The sequence below is a fragment of the Micropterus dolomieu genome, linkage group LG21 (genome assembly GCF_021292245.1).
Source record: "Micropterus dolomieu isolate WLL.071019.BEF.003 ecotype Adirondacks linkage group LG21, ASM2129224v1, whole genome shotgun sequence".
In the NCBI taxonomy this organism is placed as follows: domain Eukaryota; kingdom Metazoa; phylum Chordata; class Actinopteri; order Centrarchiformes; family Centrarchidae; genus Micropterus; species Micropterus dolomieu.
In genome coordinates, this window is record NC_060170.1 from 23857367 (window position 1) to 23876246 (window position 18880).

General features: G+C 39.5%; 2 protein-coding genes across 2 annotated transcripts in view; one reads left to right on the plus strand and one right to left on the minus strand.

Moving 5' to 3' along the window:
* LOC123959897 (apoptosis-inducing factor 3) overlaps window positions 1–5341 on the plus strand; it is a 21907-nt gene extending 16566 nt beyond the window's left edge. Inside the window, exons 20-29 of the mRNA XM_046034227.1 lie at window positions 6–43; window positions 311–426; window positions 656–727; window positions 1441–1504; window positions 1634–1710; window positions 1790–1907; window positions 1997–2095; window positions 2306–2381; window positions 2551–2655; window positions 4119–5341. Of these exons, the coding sequence (XP_045890183.1) occupies window positions 6–43; window positions 311–426; window positions 656–727; window positions 1441–1504; window positions 1634–1710; window positions 1790–1907; window positions 1997–2095; window positions 2306–2381; window positions 2551–2655; window positions 4119–4161 (808 nt within the window). The 3' untranslated portion in view covers window positions 4162–5341. The remainder of the gene's footprint in view (window positions 1–5; window positions 44–310; window positions 427–655; window positions 728–1440; window positions 1505–1633; window positions 1711–1789; window positions 1908–1996; window positions 2096–2305; window positions 2382–2550; window positions 2656–4118) is intronic.
* A 119-nt stretch (window positions 5342–5460) lies between these two features.
* Window positions 5461–18381, minus strand: si:dkey-98f17.5 (uncharacterized protein LOC569123 homolog). The gene is made up of 12 exons (XM_046036024.1): window positions 18144–18381; window positions 16335–16446; window positions 13830–13923; window positions 12997–13051; window positions 9538–9678; window positions 9280–9440; window positions 9106–9204; window positions 8302–8447; window positions 7926–8097; window positions 7683–7795; window positions 7131–7218; window positions 5461–6598 (listed from the first exon to the last, which is right to left on the minus strand). Exons 1-12 carry the CDS (start codon window positions 18253–18255, stop codon window positions 6545–6547), a joined length of 1347 nt encoding a protein of 448 aa, XP_045891980.1. The 5' UTR covers window positions 18256–18381; the 3' UTR covers window positions 5461–6544.
* Between the last annotated feature and the right edge of the window lie 499 nt (window positions 18382–18880).

The following is an 18880-nucleotide window of genomic DNA, read 5'->3' on the forward strand; positions in this document are numbered from 1 at the left end:
AACAGGGAAGACAACTTAAGATACCTCTGGAACTCGCTTACATGTAAAGATTTATTTTAAGTAATAAGACATTTTATTACTAAGTTTGCACAAGTTTGTACTTTTAAATTTGACTGAAGTTCAAATGTCCACTTTCAGCTGTTTGATAAAAACGAGCCCTGGTGACTGTGAAAACATATAATTCATATACCCTGTATGGAAGTATCTGCATCTGTTATGTTTCTCCACTCATTTATTCAGGTTTTTACTTTATTATATTTATTATGTTAACAAATATTAACTGCATGATGTTTATTTGTTGGGTTGGCAGGTATGGAGGTGGCTGCAGCTCTAACTGACAAGGCCCACTCGGTCTCTGTCATCGGGATCGAGACAGTCCCCTTTAAAAAAGCTCTCGGGGAGAAAGTAGGGAAAGCCATAATGAAGGTAGGGACACGTTCCTGGGAAATCAAGCTTTTCAGAACATGAAGCACACGTAGAATACTATCATCCTTGCTCTCTATGGGAAGTCCTACTAGTTAAAATGCAAATCACATCTTTCTAGCCAATATCCCAGTAACCACAAGAGAGAGCGTAAACCTTCGCATTAGCAAAACAGACACATGCAAATGTTGTCACATGGTCACCGTGTCTGTGGCTTGTTTTGTCTTTGCAGCTGTTTGAGGTAAACAGGGTGAAGTTCTACATGCTGAATGAGGTGTCAGAGATGATTGGCCATCATGGACAGGTATTCAGAAAGTGAGAGAAACTGCATGACATGATGCTCAGCAGCACTATCCTCTCTTGTTTAATCCGTGATGAAGATGAGTCAGATAAGGAACATAAGTATAGTAAATGTAATCTGTGTAAAGGAGTGTGTCAACTTTAAAGCCCCCGAAATTAGTTTTCAAAGTATTTCTCTTAAAACATTCAATCACTAAATGAGCAAATAAACCTACCTTTAGAAAAGAAACTTCCCAAATGTGTTATTTATTTTATCTTATTAAGAGTTTAATAGTCTGCTTCATCAGGAGTGTGTGGGTGTGATTTTATCTGATATGATTGACAGTGCTGGCAACAGAAGCAAACAGACTCACATCTATAAAATGTGATGCATTTCATTGTGGGATTGATAGCAGAAAGTAGTTTACATGCCACAGACACTACTTTTTTGTTCCATTGTTTTAATTTTTGAGGGCAGAATCAGGACACTCAAAGAAAATGGTGGAGGCTAAATGTAGTAAGCAAAATCCGGGGGACGCCACTGTTTTCCAACGTAGAAAAGCAAAGCCAAAAATGACTGAAATCTTGTATATGAATTGACTTTTGTGTGCTTAACTGTATGTATGTATGACCCCATAATTTAGAGTAAGAGGCTCAGGTGCTTTATGAGTGATCTCCATTTTGTGTGAAAGCTGTTAATGTACATGGCCTGGACATTTTGTTTTCCATGTTTCACAGCTGAAAGAGGTGGTACTGAAGAGTGGAAAGGTCCTGCGGGCAGATGTGTGTGTGATCGGAGCAGGTGATGTCAAAGACGATATAAAATGCACATTTGTTCATTATCTGCAGTGGAATCACAGCAGAAGATGCTTTTTTTGAAGACTTTTAAAATGTTTAGATCCATATTTAACCTGTGTCTCCTCTCCTGCAGGAAGTATTCCTGCAACAGGCTTCCTGAAACAGAGCGGCATCCACATGGACTCCAAGGGCTTCATCACTGTCAACAAGGTATTTTGCAAAAGCCTGAAGCCTGAGTGAAAGTGTTTTGACCCATTTCATTCATTTACTCCTCTAAACTTTCTCCCAGATGATGCAGACAAATGCTGATGGTGTCTTTGCTGGAGGAGATGTGGTTATATTTCCTTTCCCGTCACGCAACAACAAGAAGGTGAACATCCCTCATTGGCAAATGGCTCATGTACATGGTGAGTGTGTAACAGTTTTATCCTTAGATACTGCAAATTGACTAAGGCTGTGATGATAATTTACAAGCATGTTATTTTTTGACTGACAGGAAGGGTGGCAGCTCTCAGCATGATGGGCAGAGCCACTGAGATCAAAACTGTGCCTTACTTCTGGTCAGCCATGTTTGGAAAGACCATACGCTACGCAGGTAGGTACCCTTAGTGTTTAAACTGAGATTTGCTTTTATCATTTATCAGCGTTGTGAGGCAGACAGAGATCAGAGGTTGTCAAGCGAGGTTACTACACTGCCATCTAGCTGTGAAATTAAAAATAAAGACCTAAGACTTAGCATTGAGCTTGGATTTTACATTTTTTGACAAATATACATATGTATGTAAATAATTGTTTATTTGTGAAGGTTATGGTGATGGATTTGATGATGTCATTATACAAGGAGATCTGGATGAACTGAGATTTGTGGCGTTTTACACCAGGCAAGTTTGATTTTGTGTTGATTTGTCATTCATTTTTCACAACAGTCTTAAATAAACTGGAAAATATAAAGTAGATGCATATTTGGTTTAAACTTATAGTCTCAAACTGTGCCTCCTCGTCTAGTTTAACGATAGTCTCTCAATGTTTCTTCCCTTGGTCCATCTATAGGAGCGAGGAGGTGGTTGCTGTTGCCAGCATGAACTATGACCCCATTGTGTCCCGAGTGGCAGAGGTCTTAGGATCCGGAAAGACGATTAAGAAACGAGATGTGGAGTAAGTCTGCTTTAAAGGCTTAAATCTTGGTCACGGTTACAATACTTGTTATGTTCTTTAGGTTTCTCAGGTATTACTGTAAAGAAAAACATGACAAACGTTATCACTGTGACAGAAAACACGTCAAGTTATAGAGCTTGTGACTTTAATCACATGGAAAGTATTATACAAGCCAAACTAGTTGGCTTACTGAAACTGTTACAGAAAAATACCACCAGGTGTTATTTTGGTTATTTCTGTGGATGTCCCCTGAAAAAGAACAATGTAATTTAGTACTAATTATAGGGAAAATAGTAGACAAATAGAGAAAGTTCTGATGCGGTATTTGAAGTACCCGCGTTTATTTGTCTTAAGAAAAAAACAAGATATTGCATAGAAACATAGTTCTGTAGGGTTTATATCAGTTATTAATTTCTAAAGGAATTGCTGGTAACACTTTACTTTCAGTAAGTATTTACAAGCGCATATAAACACTCAATTAATTGTTTATAACACCAATAATGCTGTCATAAGCAGATATTTAAAACAATTTTTAAAGGATCATTCTTGACTTCAGAAATAGTAATAATTATCGGGATAGTTCTTAACTGAAGATCCACTTACTAGATTCTGTTGTACCCTCATGGAGAGGGTAGAAAAAGTATGTATACATAGATAAATACTTTATTATAGAACATAATAAATAAAAAAAGATTAATAATAAATACAAGAAATGCACATTTAGACTTTCATGTCCATATAAAATATTATGTTACATTTGATGTTTTTATATTATTACAATAATTTCATATTATGTATTATTAAATATCATATTATATACATAGTATACAGTACACCAGTCACAAGTGCTGCACAGGAGTAGTTAAAGTTGTTGACCAATACATTAATAAACATCATGATAAACAAACAACACAAAATAAAAAATCCTTTTATTTGCTTACAGCTACATTATAGTATGTTTTAGTGTGTTAAAACAATATATTAATTGTTTATATACTGATGCTAATAAATGCTTAAGTGGGAGGATTAAAATAAAGTATGCCCAGCTGACTCGCTGTATACTGACAAAAAGACAGACTTTTAATTTTAATTAAATAATCTCCCCTATAATAAGGATCAAATTACTTTTTAATTAATATTGTTGTTGTTGTTGTTGTTGGCAAACTATGGGAGCTATAACATAAAGTGTTTCCACACTGTCATGTTTCTGTACTTGTGTTACTTGTTGTTATTGTGTGCATTTCTGTCTGTTTTGGTCTGATATGACTGTAGTGTTCCTCACGTCTCTCATGTCTTTCATTTCTAATAATGCAAAAGGATGTTAGCACGGCTTGGCAAGTACGAACAAATTTGAGCTTTTTCTATTTTCTCTTATTGACCTTGTGCGTTGTCAGCAGTTGACCTGATAAACATGTATATTTGTCTTACGGCTGTTTTTTTTTTTGGGGTGGTGGGGTTTGCAGGACTGGAGACATTTCTTGGTTGATTGACAAAGGCTCTCAATGACTTCACATCTGAAGGTCACAGGGACAGACCCAAAGACCACCTCAACATGGATACTTATGGTGCTGAGACACTGAGCAGCTATCCCAGTCTGGACACACACACACACACACACACACACACACACACACACACACACACACACAGGAGGCAGGACTGTTGGAGACGCACTTCCTTGAGGAAACCTGCTTTTGTTCCTGAGAGACACTTTAACGTGAAAAACGGACAGTCTGAACACACTGAATCACTGTGTAGTCAGGTCTTTTATGACAATGTTGTCATGTTTCACAACAAAGGATTGGATTCAGCCTCTGCAAGTCGTATCTACCTGTACACTTTGTTTATAAGAAGCCTGGGATGGGCATGGGCATATTTTTTGTACAAATAACATTGTATATAGCTATAATCCTGAATGCACTGTAACAAAATAAGAACATACAATTTGAACTGAATTTTTCTAAGTTTTAAATAACAGATTTGGTTGTATGCTCGCATACAGGCTTTAGATCTGCATGGTGTCATGAATTCAGAAAAATAACCCCCTAAACAGAGTTTTCAATGTAGACGCATCCGTAAACAGAGCTTAAATCTGCTAAAAACAAACTGCATAATCACTTGCAGCAGAACCCTGAATGCAGCTTTTAACCAACTCACTTGACACACACACACGCACGCAGCTTTAATTTGTAATAAATTACAATTTCTAGGATTACAACATACCTCTTTGTATTGGTTGCCTTGCTAGTAGATTGCACAAATTAAATTTTAATCAGACTTTGATTAATGTATTTTCTAATAAATATATTTCACCCCTTTTAGACAAATCCCATAGTAGCTTAAGGTTATTTTGATAGTTGTCACCTCCAATGGGATATTCTTTGTTACTAACTCAGGGAACTGAGGTTTGTGGCCTAGGATTACTGGGCTTTCTGGGGTTACAGGTACTTTTGCAAGCAGATATGAATTTGTTGCTTTAATATTTCCCTACGGTTATTGTTATTTCACCGGTTCTTTCATTTTCATTCAGAACCACTTATAATGGGTATATTACATCCCAGTGTGCTGATGATGCCAAAAATACTTTAGCCCCGACACACAAGTCCACACAGCATTTCAAAAAGCATCGTTCTTCCTACAGAGAAGCCTGGAACAGCATTTTTATAACTAAACTTTAAAATAAAAGTCTTCCAACAATAACCCCTCACTGCTTTACCCAGCGTGTCATTTTCATGTTACTCCACCTGTTGTTTATGTGTACATTTCTGACTTTAAGAGAAGAGTAAATAGTCAGTAGAGTGAAAGTCAATAGAAAATGTTTAATAATTTTCGAGTAAGTGACAGAGCATAGTTTGCAGCTTTATGTTTCATTCTTTGAGTCGGGATTACAAAAAAAAAAAAAAACATTTCTTCACAAGTCATACACAATTTATAAATGAAATAATAAAGGTATCAAGATTTTCCCCACTGAGGAGGATACCTGGGAGGTATCTAACACACACACACACACACACACAATACAAACTGACAGTGTTCACAATGATATTGCAAACAGCCCACAGAGGTTTTTCTACATTATTTGGTAAAAAGCACCTTAAAGACTAATAAATATATCTACAAAGTGAAGGCATTACATGGCGTTATAGTAGAACTAGATTCAAGTTACATGGATCTGTAGACAACAAGAGCTCATGAACAACTAGCAGGTACACATCAGTGCCGTGACAGACTTCACAGTGCACCATTTTTACTATACTGTTAAATCACATGTCTTCACTGTGGTTTATGTAAATACTATCACATGACAATGATTTATCAATGGACACATCTGATGGCTGAACAAATCACACAACAAAACAAATGTCTAATAGGAGGAAAGAGAGTCTTTGGAGGCAGGAGAAAGCTTGGAGCTGTTATTGCAATATGGGTAACGGTCAGATTGCAAACAAAAGTGTAGAACACTGTGGTATCTTACACAGAAATCCTGAAAGGATTCAGGATGGTGTAGAGATTAGTGGACCATGGCTAAATGACAATAATGACAAGAGTAAAAACATCTCTGGTGGCAAAAAGGAGCTGCAAGTTACACATGAAGAATTTAAGAAATTTGCACTTCTTCCTAGCATTGACACATGTACTACAAAAATTGAAAAAAATCTATTCACATTATGAAATTTGTTTTCATCAAATGACTACAATCACAGCTTCTCCTGTATTGACCAATAATGGCACTTTTTTACATTTTTAATCTTGAGATGATAAACATTGGCAGTGATTGCTGCTGCATCAGAGGTTACACCTGTCCAGCTGAGAACAGGAAAAACCTGATTGTTTGGTGGATGATGATATGCCACCAAACGTGTGTAAACTGTCTTCAGCTGACCGCGGCTCAGAAGTCATACTCTGCTGCACACTGCTGGAGGTACCACTCGTACAATTTCCCCTGTGGCGTAAAAATGAACTGTGTGAGATTCACAATTCTGACGTTTTAAATATGACAAATGAAAATGTTAATTTAAACCTGCATTTTCTTTAGATTTTCATGAAATCAAAGCCTGGTAAAAAAAAAAAAAAAAAAAATCTATAGCCATTAAATGTATTTACATTATGTAATGACTTCCCTATACAGAAGTTTTAATTGCTAATGAGTCTGCCATTCCTGTGCTGAATTCAATTCGCCTTCCTATGCATGAGGGATTCACAGGAAACAGTGCAGCATGTAATCCAGCGTAACCCTATTTAAATATTTTAAAAATTTATCTCAACTGACATATTGGCACCTTATAAAGTTGTTGTGGCAAGGTGTTAGCAGTTAGCAGTAAAGTAGTGGGTCATAAATCCAAAACAAAGTGTAGCATCAGGTTTGTCACTACTAAGGACACCTTCTGCATTAGACACACTAATTACGCATAGTATTACTGCAGCTTTAACTTTAGTAGTAGACAGGGCATAATGGCAAAAAATAGAAATCTAACCTTTTTAGTTTTGACGATATCCTGGATATAATCACTGTACTCTGTCATCGCCCTCTTCTCCTTCTTCGTCAGAGTCTTATTCCCTCGGCTGAGAATGAAGAACATCATAGTCACCAAGAATTTCAATACTCACTTCCTCTGTGTGTGTCTGAGAGAGTGTGTATATGTCTGATGTAAAACACGCAACAGAAAAAGCTCTACTTCATTGAGACATTTCTCTGAGGGTTGGGGTTATTTATGTTAAGTAATTGGCATGTACTGTACATGTGTGTGTGCAATTGAAAATATTGCATATAATATTGTATAAATATGTTTTCATTATCACTTAATCTGCCAGTTGTTCTACAAAAAAATCCTAAAATTGTGAACAATGTCCATCAGAACTTACTAAATCCCCAAATTACATATTTAAATGTTTTCTCTTGTTTTTGATTAACACAGAAAAGCTTCACTCAGTTATCAAAATAGTTGGAAAATAATTCTCTGTTGATCGACTAATTGATTAAACAGTTTTTCAACTCTGTGTTTTTTTTGTATATTTGTAACACTTACCCTGCAAAATACTTTGCTAGGAACAGTAGGAGGTAGCAAAAAGCTCCAAAAATGATCACAAACACAACTTGTCCATCTTCTGGTATCCACTCCCATAAATACATCACTATTCCCTGTTAGGCACACATTGTACAGACACTCAGAGAACCAAGAAAAATGAGAAAGTGCAAAATATGGAATGAAATCATATGTAACTGAAATATTATTTGTACAAATATTCCCTGCTCGACACTCAGGACTAACTGTGAAGATGGAGACGGTCCGAGCCGGCCCTTCCCCCAACAGCTCATCCAGCTGCTCTTTGGAGAAGGTGTTCAAGATGAAACTGAGGATGAAGAGGGTAGGAAGGACAATACCCAGAGCCCCACACAAGAATGAGTGAAGACGGAGGCTTTTGTTGTGAGTCACATCAGCCCTGCGTGCACACAGAGGAAATCTGATTTTAATATCACATTTTCTGCAGCAGGTAATATCTGGTGGCTCTTATCTCCTCCATATAGACGTGATATGGTTTATTTGCTCAAAGATTCCAGTTGTCATTTTGCATCAAGGGTAGATTAGATTTAGCAATAATCTGAGCACAGTAACACATGCTCTGCATTAGGTTGAGAGGTCTAACCTGTCCTGCTCTAGTCTGCTGCTGATGGTGGAACAAATAAGGTCACAGTCTTTCTCCAGCTGATCCAAAGTCTTCTGAACGGCTTGGTTGATGGTCTTTTCGATGGTCTGGCACACCCCATCGATCTGGTTCACACACCGGCTCGGCTACACAAGACAAAGGCTCATAAGTGCATGTGTTATGGAAATACTGTACAAACAGCTGTGCATCTCAAAAGAGGGAAGGTCTGGAAACGTCCACAACAAATCCTGAGGGTGTTTTGACCGACAGCTATGCGCATTTAGCAGGAAGTGAAGCTGCACTTGCTCAGCGAAAATAAATTGGAGGTCGGGAGGGATGCACAAATCTACCATGCGGAGTGGAGCTTTGTGGTTGTAGATCAGAAGATGGTGTAGCAATAACTCAGGACTGGGGCTGCCATTGTCAAAGGTGGCTGATCAAAGGCCATGGTTTACAACCCTGCAACCCCCCCCCCCCCCCCCCCCCCCCCCCCCCCCCACCACCCCAAGAGTGGAGAACTCTCTCAGTCATCATATTGCAAAATGAATCATCCTGTTCCCGCCATCAAGAGCCTACAGCAAACCTGGAGTGGAGAATTTACATTCAAGGATAATCAATGGCTGCTCAACCCCAAGGATAGCAAAGAGCTTTAGATCCGGACTGCAGGATTTAGGGCAAGAATCAGATGGTTATTGTTGTTTTCAGTTTGTAAAATTGAAGATTAAAACCAAAAGCAAGCAGATTTTGACTAAAATATCATTTAATATGCTGTACATCACGGTTACAGCAAGCAAACAGTCTAACCTTCTGTGGATTGGGGATGTATATTGTAGGCATCTCAAAACCACATTTGTTGAGTCCTGGACGGCGACAAAGTTCCTGGACTATCTGCATCATCACCCTCTGCAGAAAAAACAAATATAAGTCGAAATCAATCAAACTTTTAAAAAAAACAACCTACATATTAAATGAACTTACCTGTCTGTCCGTTTCCTTCCCGGCTTCATCTGCCTTGCTGAGGTAGAACATCAGCTTGTCTCCACATTTCTCACTGAGCTTCTCCACAATATTGAGCGTCCGTTTGCAGAGTGCCTGGCCCATCGGGTCGAAGAACACAAATATCAGATCGGCCTGTTCTCCTGCACCAAACAAACAAACAAACATCCATTTGAGAAACACAATAGAGTAGAGTAAAGTTTAGAGTAGATAGTAAAACGTACAGCTGCAAAGACATACCCAACCAGGTGATGGCGCTGTTGACATTAAAAGGGTAGACCATGTCCCCGTCAACCAAACCTGGTGTGTCCACAAAGGTCACCAGACTGAACTTCTTTTGCTTGGAGGTGGAGATCTCAGCAGACAGATAGTCCATAACACCTGAAATATACAAACGCTGTGTGTGTACAGGTGCCTCCTTCAGGATAAATTCACAGTAACAATCCTTCTCTATGACAGCTTATGCTTTACAGGGCCACGTGGGGCTGAAGCCGATCCCAACTGAACGAGAGGCGGAGTACACCCTGGACAGGTTGTTAGTTCATTACATGGCTGACACATAACCATTCACGCTCACATTCACACCTATGGGAAATTTAGAGTCACCGGTTAAGCTATTAACATGTATGTCTTTGGACTGTGGGAGGAAGCCGGAACCTTCTTGCCACACTACACCACCCTGCCGCGCTTTAGTAACAAAGATGATAAATAAAAAGTTGAGTCGCAGCAGGAGGGTGTAACCTCCAATGACTGTACAATTATGTGCCACTGGAAGCCGCAGTGCGGTCAATACTTGGAAACCTGAGGGAGGCCATTGACATTAAAGACCAAGAACACTGTCAACTTCTTTTGCAATTTGCAAGAGGTGTGCTTTTGTAATGAATTGCAAAAATGCACAGAATTATCTGTATAAAAGATATGTACGTTAGCTGTATACACGCATTAACACAACACAACTCTGAGGAAAAGCATCTATAAATTCTGGTGTAACTCAAACATGCGCTAACACATGAAAACACTTGTTTGGGCCTCAGTTTTTCTCAACGTTCCCTCTGTGGAGCAGTCTGTTGTCATGGTTACACACAACAGCTCTTCAACTGGCAGCTTTAGCATGGGGCGTGGGACATAAAGCTAGCCAGTGAAGAACGACTGTGAGGCAACGCACTGTGAGGTTACGATACTCCACCACAACCACCACTCATGAGTCCTGAGTCACCCCCCGGACCCCCCCCCCCCCCCCCCCCCCCCCCCCCCCCCCCCAGACTCTGAGCACCAGAACAGAATCACTATTTAGACATACCCCCACTATTGACAAAATAAACCCCACCCACACCCACCACCCCATCCTCCCTCTACAGACATACAGGCCTGGGATGACACTGAGGCTGTTTCATAGGAAGCGGCAGGTGTGGACCGCCAGCACAAATCACATCCTTGTGCTGCAGCGAGCGGGGCCACTGCTGCTGTTGCACATTAGCATTCCTTTATGTTTCTCTTACATCAGCATGGCCACAATATCAATGCATCTGCCTCCTATCACGTGTCTTAGAACTGTATTCCCACAGTCCTGCAATAGCATCCCTTCAATGCAAAAGGTGGCAGGATGACATGACTGTTGCTTTTACACATACACACACAGATATATATATATATATATCTTCACATTAGATCTTTATAAGGCTGCTTAGTCAGGATTGTTCAGAACATATGCATGCATGCTTTACATTTCTAAAAAGACAAAAAATAGCAGTCAAGCAAGTCCATTTTAAGATAAATCAGACAGCCTCGATACAGACATGTTCGTCCACTGTAGTTGAAGATAGTACTCTTGAGTCTCCTGAAAGGTAAAAAGCAAACGAGAGTGATACTTGGGCGCTTAGTTCCTCGAGTGAATGTAACTGAGAAGGCTACACTGGAGATCCTGAGCACGGCGAAAAGGGCAAAGGCTGCAAAAATGCTGCATCAGCCAAGACTACAAAAGGTCAAACCAGACGCAGTGCAAATATATCTAAAGAAAACAAGTAAATAACACAGCCAAAAATCTTTGTTGCATAACACTGACCTATGACAAAAACAGTCATGTAGTCTAAACCCCTGACAACAGGTTGATAGGATAAAGACAAATAGACAGAGTTAAACATACTTTATGTAAGTCTAAAACAACATTAAGAAGTATCTCCAACAATACCCCAAAGGAGACCAAACTGTATAATCGGCTGGTACTCCCACATAAGGATATTTGGCGCTTTTCTGATGAGTCATCCTCTGCTGCTGTGACAGGTAAACAAATGCCTGATAAGGTGCATTTCCAGAGGCAGCGATGAAGTTGAAATAAAAAAGCCTGCTTGTATTCCAGCAGCAGACCGTTGGTGTTGCGAGGCTCTGCGGGCCTACGGAGTGGAGCTGTTGCTGCTGGAGTCCGGGCTGTGCCGTCTCTAATGGCTGTGACATTTCTCAGCAGCTCCTCCTGACTCCACTGCACTGCTGTCGATGGGGCGTGTGACTCACACGCCGTACCGTGAGCACTCTGGTCCGCACCCAGTGAACCCTCACTCTCTACACGCTCACTGTCAACGCACACACATACATTACTCCCCACCCCCCCTCCACGCTGATGCTCCCACTCAGACAGCAGGCACACCCAGACTTTCTGCACAGCCACCTCAACATCCAGAAGCTTCAGACCACTGCCCACGCAGAGCGAGAGATAGAGAGAGACCAACTGTCTTAAAAAACAATTTGCAGCTAATTACATCTCTTTCTTCCATGAGTTAAACAAACGGCCCAAATGTGATGGGAGGGGAACAGGAGTCTGGTCTGATTTATCAAGAAGACTTGATACGTCAAAGCCTATGACTCAGTGTTGAGTCATCAAGCTGAAGCACCTAAACTGGACCTCAAATCACAAAACACAAGCCATACCTGTGATAACAGAAACGAAATAACTCCAGGTTACACATCATGACCAACACGCAGATTTCATCCATGCTATGGATGAAATGATGCTTTAAATTCAATTTGCTTTATCTAAAGAAGCACAACTCTCAACTTCTGAACTTGAACTTGAGTCTGTAACGTTCACTTAGATTAACTTTACCAGTTTATTCATGTGCCACACAGCAGAGCACTATCTTAAACCTCAAAGGAGCCAAGCCAATCTCTGTGTGCAGCCCATAATTACATTCATCTCCTGTTCCTCCTAATGCTTTGTCTCCCTGTGGTTCCAGTACATTTGAAGACTTTATCCTCTTAGGTTTTTCATCCTCAAATGAGAATGTTTAGGCACTACGGTCAAAGTTAATGAGCATGTGTTGTGCACTAGGACTGCAGTGCTGATCTTATCAGTGCACAGAAGGAGGAAATATTGCTAATGTCAGAATCAAAGGCAAGGAGACACAAAGCCGCGAGATTTAGGTGACTATCCCCTCAAGGAATACATAAAACATGTACTAAACTGTTCTATTATGTGAGATATTTACAAATGTTACTGTTATGTGAAGCAGCACATTAGAAAGACTTTGAAATCTTCACATAATGATTAATTTAGGAACATAAAAATGGATTTCAATAAAGGATAAATACAGTATAGAGGCATGCCATTTCAATCACTACATTCTCAGTACAACCATGGCAAATAATTTCACTTACTGCGCCTTTCAGTATGAGTTATTAATGTTAAAGCAAGAAGAAAGGGCTTACCTTTGAACTCAAGGAGTGGTCGAAAGTGAGGGTAGAGATGCAGCGTTGCATTCCCCTGTGAAAGAGTAAAAAAGACAATATGAGAAATAACCTGAAGAGGCAAATATTAATCTGCAGTTTGCTACAACAGAGTCCTCTCTCTTCTCTGTACTTCGCACTCGTACACCAGCTGCTGTGCTGCAGCTCAATACGCTCGCTTTAAGCTTTTCCTGTACATAGGAGATAATCCTTCCACTCTGCAGTCCTGCACTGCAAATTTATTATTCATCTTGATCACCTTTGCCATAGCCGGATATGAACAGAGAGGCAGAGGAAAAGGATGAGAGAAGACAGAGAGACAGGTGTCTCCCAAGCCTGTTTGTATGCTGAAAAGATGGCTGTGTGTGTGTGTGTGTGTGTGTGTGTGTGTGTGTGTGTGTGTGTGTGTGTGTGTGTGTGTGTGTGTGTGTCTCTATACAACAAAGCCCCTCACTGGAGCAGCATACAGAATGAGATATCACCAGTGACTGAGGGAGTACCCTCCATACACGCTGACATTGAACCTATCGCTTCATCAACCTTTATGACTGGCTGCAGCTTCAGCTACCGTAACTGTTAAAAATTCAAAAATCTGTCATCTACAAATCTGAGAAGAACCTTCTGAATATATTAGTTAACAAGCATCTGGATATAAATTATAAAAGCAAATGAAGCACGCAACTCAGAGTTGGTTGTAACAGGTAGTTTTCGTGGTTCTCTTTTCAAGAATTTACAGGTACTTCTGTTTAAGGGCTTTTATACACACTGAATACCAAGTCCTTGTGTATCAGTGCTGGAAATGTTGATGTTCTTACCGTCAGTGATTCTCTTTTGCGACCACTTGTGACGAAAGTGAACCCCTGCGTTTCAATGGCTACGCCCGCTTTCTGTATGTGCTCTTCAACATACCTGAAATGACAGCAATGTGCATCAAATAAATTAGAAACTATTGTTATCTTTGACGCTGCATTTATAAGTGCATATATATATATAAAATATTCCTTAGTGCACAAAGCAATATCTTCATATCGCTTATTTTGTCTGACTAGCAGTCCAAAACCCAAAGTTATTTAATTTACAATCATATAAACCAGTAAAGGCCACAAATCCTCACTGGAAAAAGTGCGTTTTCCTTGAAAAATGACAACCACAATTAATCTGGTATCCAATTGTTGCTAATTAATATTCTGATATACAGAATATTAATTAGCAACAGTTGGATACCAGATTAATAATAAATTGATTGTTTAATTATTTCAACTCTAATTCCAATAAACTAACCTGGTGCCTGTGTAAAAGGCCTTTTAATACGTTAGAGAATTGGTTGAAGGTGGGATGTGAGCCTGTGATCACATCTAAATAAATGTTATAGGTCCCCCTTGAAAATGGGATGCTGCATGACAAGGGGCTATCCTATCCTTCAGTAAATTAAATTCGATAAGGAGTCTCGACAATAAACTACATACTGTCAAACAAAATGAAACCATATAAAACATACAGACAGATAAAACATCCTTATATACTATCATCTTCTTGATGTTAGGAGTGTGGTTTTTGTGTTCATGTCTTTCCTGTTTAAGTCTGTTTCTCTGTGTAGTCTTGTTCAGTTAGTTCCTAGTCCTGTACATTAGTTAATATCTTTTGTGTTTACTCTTGGTCTTGTGTTCCCTGTTTTGTCTTGTGTATTCCCTTGTTCATTTACTGGTTCTGTTTAGCTCGTACTTGTGTATTCTTGGTTATTCACCCATGTCTGCAAGTGTTCTCTCTGTTACCCCCTGTTGTCTCTGCCTGCCTGCCTCTCTGTTTTCCTGCTGTCTCTCTGCCTTCCTCGTTAGCCTCACGTCTGTCACCTGTGTTGCTCCCGCCCTGCTCGTTATCCCTGGTATATATGTGTGGTCTTTCTGTTCAGCCCTTGTCCGGTCATTGTTGGTGTTACTCCCTGTCAGTTGTGGCGCCCATCTCGTCAAATATTTCATCTTTCTATTTTCTGCTCTTGGTGTTTTGGATTACCTGTGTTGGATTTTGGTTTAGTTTCTCATTATGGCTTTTTATGGACTCAGCCACTCAGTATGTAAGTGTGCTCCCCTTTGGTTTGTTTAATTAAACCACTGAACTATACCTGCTCCGCTCTGTGTCCTGCGTTTGGGTCCTCCAACCTGCTCAACCCTGCCTCACCAACCCACACCCACCGTAACACTTGAATCCAACAGTTATCAGTATTAATGATAAATGTGAGAAAGGGAGAATGCCAATTATTTCCCAACCAACAAAGTGCTACAATACAAAAACAAGTAAAATCAAGCAACTGATTAAATCAATTTAACAGCAGCTACGACAATGAAATGAGTCTAACTTATCTAATATTTCATTTTCTGTGTACTCTCTCCCTAACACAACAACTTGCAAAAAGCACCTACAGCCCTGGGATAGGTCCCTCCCCCCACTCAAAAACATGTGAGGTCAGTAACCGTTAGCCTGATTGACAGCTACACTCCAAATGGTTATCTTTTAAAAACATATTCCTGAAGCATCTCAGGGTAATATTTCAACTGTAAAGACTTTTTCAACCCCTCAAACACAACACAAGGGTTGTGCGATTTATAACAATTTCTTACCAAAAGTACAGCCAAAACAATGAGTCACTTAATCAATCAGATAAAAGACAGAAGATTAATGGCAACATTGTGGTAAGTAAGGTTATTAAGTGTTTAAATTTGCTGCTTCAAGCCTGTCAAAGTGAACATTTGCTTCTTTCCTTTGTTATAAACGAAAACCTAATATTTATATCCTAATATTTCTTGGGTTGGTTACATTAGGCCATTGTGGGCAGTGCTGCTATTAATTAGCAATTGATGAGGCTGTTTGATGGAAATACTGGATTTACAGGATGTTAGTGTTCATGTGATGATGTAATGTGATTTGTCAGGTATTTAATTTGTTGTATTAGCCAAAAATAGACATTGCCATTTCACTATTTCATCTAAAATGGGTATCTACAATCTCTAAATATATCACGATACATAATGGTTATGGAGACATCAAATTACATTCATACATCCTTTCCTCCTAAGTTCTGCAAGTAAAACACTTTCATGCAAAACAAACTAGGCCTATTTGTCTTTCCCTGTCAACTGTGTAAATCCCACAAATCCACATTTCCTGTGGCAAAGCTGCAGAATGTAATTCAAACCACAAAGCGCATTTTAAAAAGTCATGTGTGAAGATGATATTTCTGTGTCAAAATCTCATTCACAAATGGGGCAGAGCATGTGACTGTCAGGCACAGCTGACTGGTACCATTAACAATAAAGGTGTTTTACCAGTTAATGAAGGAGCTCTTTCCTGCAGAGTGGTTACCCATTATCATCACAACGATCTTCTTTCTGGGAGGCAGGAGCCGGACTCCAAGGCTGCTGGCTATCTTTACCAGGCCTGATAACACAAACACACACACAGTAAACATGCAGCAATTAAAGTGGCAATATCCCAATCGAATGCTTAAAATCAACTGTGAAATAAAGTCATTTTAAAATGTGAGTAAAAACAACTGAATAGTAGGCCTACCTATGTGCATCGTTAACAGATGCATGGCAAACAACCAGTAATAGGAAAATCTGAATGTTCCAACAAAGTTTACACAGTCTCAGTTGTGGTGTCCAAAATGTATACATACATATATACAGAATGTATGTATATATATACACAAACATATATATACACAAAAACAGAACTGATTTTACACTTTAGTCTCATTTCTAAAGGTCTAATCTCCCTCATGACAATTACATTACATTTATTAATTTATCCAAAGCGACTTACAATTGCTATTTTACGTCAGAGGTCGCACGCCTCTGAAACAACTAGGAGTTAAGTGTCTTGCTCAGGGACACAGTTGAGATTGATGGGGCCACAGTGTGGGATTGAACCCAGGTCTCTCACATTAAAGGCAGGCATCTTACCCATTGCGCCATCACCACCCCTTACCAATTGATTTAAAATAATTTTCAATGAGATTTCCTTGAGGGATGTTATTTGGCAAAATGGAGACAGTGGTCAATAGTACATTTCAAGTTTATTGATTCCACTTTATTGCTGGTGTAACCTTGAGAGTCTTCTAGTCAGGACAAAGTAAGTTAGCTGAACAATCAAAAATGTCACGTGAGCATAAAATTCAATATTTATGGGGAACAAAGTTTGAACATTTACATGAGTTTTTCTTTCAAACTAAAAATGTCTGAAACTATTAGTCAATTAATGATCAACAGATGATGACAAAAATAATGGACCAACTATTCTGATCAGCAGTCTGTCAGCAAAGATAGTGAAAATGCCAAATGTGCTCTGGTTCCAGCCTCTTCAATGAGAGAATTTGCTGTTTTTCTTTGTCATATATGATTTAAAACAGTTTTAGACTGCTGGTAAAAACATGACATTTAAAGATGTCACTTCTCTGGGCCTTTGCAATGACATTTAATAGACTAACTGATTAAACAAAAGAATTATCAGCAGATGAATCCATACAAAACAAAATCCTATTTATCCTTTAAGTGGTACCAAGTTACTTATTGGGAAATTGTCAGGAAATGATGAACCAGTAAAATCAGACTTGTTCTGTCAGTTTAACATTGATGCAATCTCTCTCTATTCACTGAATAGAAGTGAAGTAGATACAGGCCTGTTTCTGTCTCTTCTGTTACACCAGACTTAATTATCCTGTAGTAACCAAGTAAGGGCACATAGTAAGGCTCCTTCTTTAAGTGCTGTAAGTGTAAAGTCTGCACACACAAGTGTAGACATTTCTATCAGCACTATCCCTCGTAAACCTGCTGTGCAGAACAGTTTATTATAGAGAATATAGTTTACAGTCAGATATAGGCGCTGCCCTGCGGAGCTGCAGAGGAGCCACCCCAGTGTTCAATGTCATGTGTTTGACACCGACAGACAGCTGCTGCAGAACACCACCTGCTTTACATATCAAACCAGCAGCGTTTAAGTTTTACATTCACTACAAACTTCAGGCTTAGTGCTACTAAGAAACTAAGTTGCGTAACAGCTCAACTATGCCTGTTTCAGTTTGACGGTCCGGACACAGCTTGCTTGTCTCTTTATCCACGTTATTGATTATTTACCGTTCTCGCTGTCGACATACAGACTGTGGCATTCTTTCAGTATCTTCTCACTCGGTGAAGTGATCGCAGACTCCAGGGGGTTTGCAACAGACCGGGGCTTTCTGCCCGACATTACGACCACCAGCCACCAGCCGCCTCTCTGCTGTTTCCTAAAACCACCTGGGGAAGACTTTCAATGTTGCACCAACGCTCGCCTGTGCGGATGAAGCGCCACCCTGCGGTCAAACTCCAACATGACACCAACCGGCAGCCCTTCAAGCCCGAGCCTGCTGGGTTTTAATCTTCTTCAGGCTTGACCCTTGGACCTGCCTCTAAAATTGCTGGCTAGATCACCAAATCAGGCAAATGCCCAGGAGTCCCACACTCTCAAGGGCCCCACAGGCCCCTGTAATATGTTCAGCAACTACTAATACCATTATTTAAAAATATTACAAGTAAACGTCCCACCTTCAAAATGAAAAAGTATATTATTATCCCAATCTATGTTATACTAATTATATATTATAGTTTTGGATTATTATTACATTCAGCTGTTAAACTACACTGAACAAAATTATAAACGCAACACTTTTGTTTTTGCTCCCATTCATCATGAGCTGAACTCAAAGATCTAAGACTTTCTCTATGTGAACAAAAGGCCTATTTCTCTCAAATATTGTTGACAAATCTGTCAAAATCTGTGTTAGTGAGCACTTCTCCTTTGCCGAGATAATCCATCCACCTCACAGGTGTGGCAT

What these genes read in the sequence shown, in the direction of transcription:
- si:dkey-98f17.5 (XM_046036024.1), bottom strand. Translation starts at nt 18,255, where the DNA reads ATGTCGGGCAGAAAGCCCCGGTCTGTTGCAAACCCCCTGGAGTCTGCG. An exon ending in ACCACTCCTTGAGTTCAAAG is followed by an intron (nt 9,679 to 12,996) that starts GTAAGCCCTTTC and finishes TGTATATTTCAG; the next exon opens with GTGTTATGGACTATCTGTCT. An exon ending in CTAGCAAAGTATTTTGCAGG is followed by an intron (nt 7,219 to 7,682) that starts GTAAGTGTTACA and finishes CTTCATTCTCAG; the next exon opens with CCGAGGGAATAAGACTCTGA.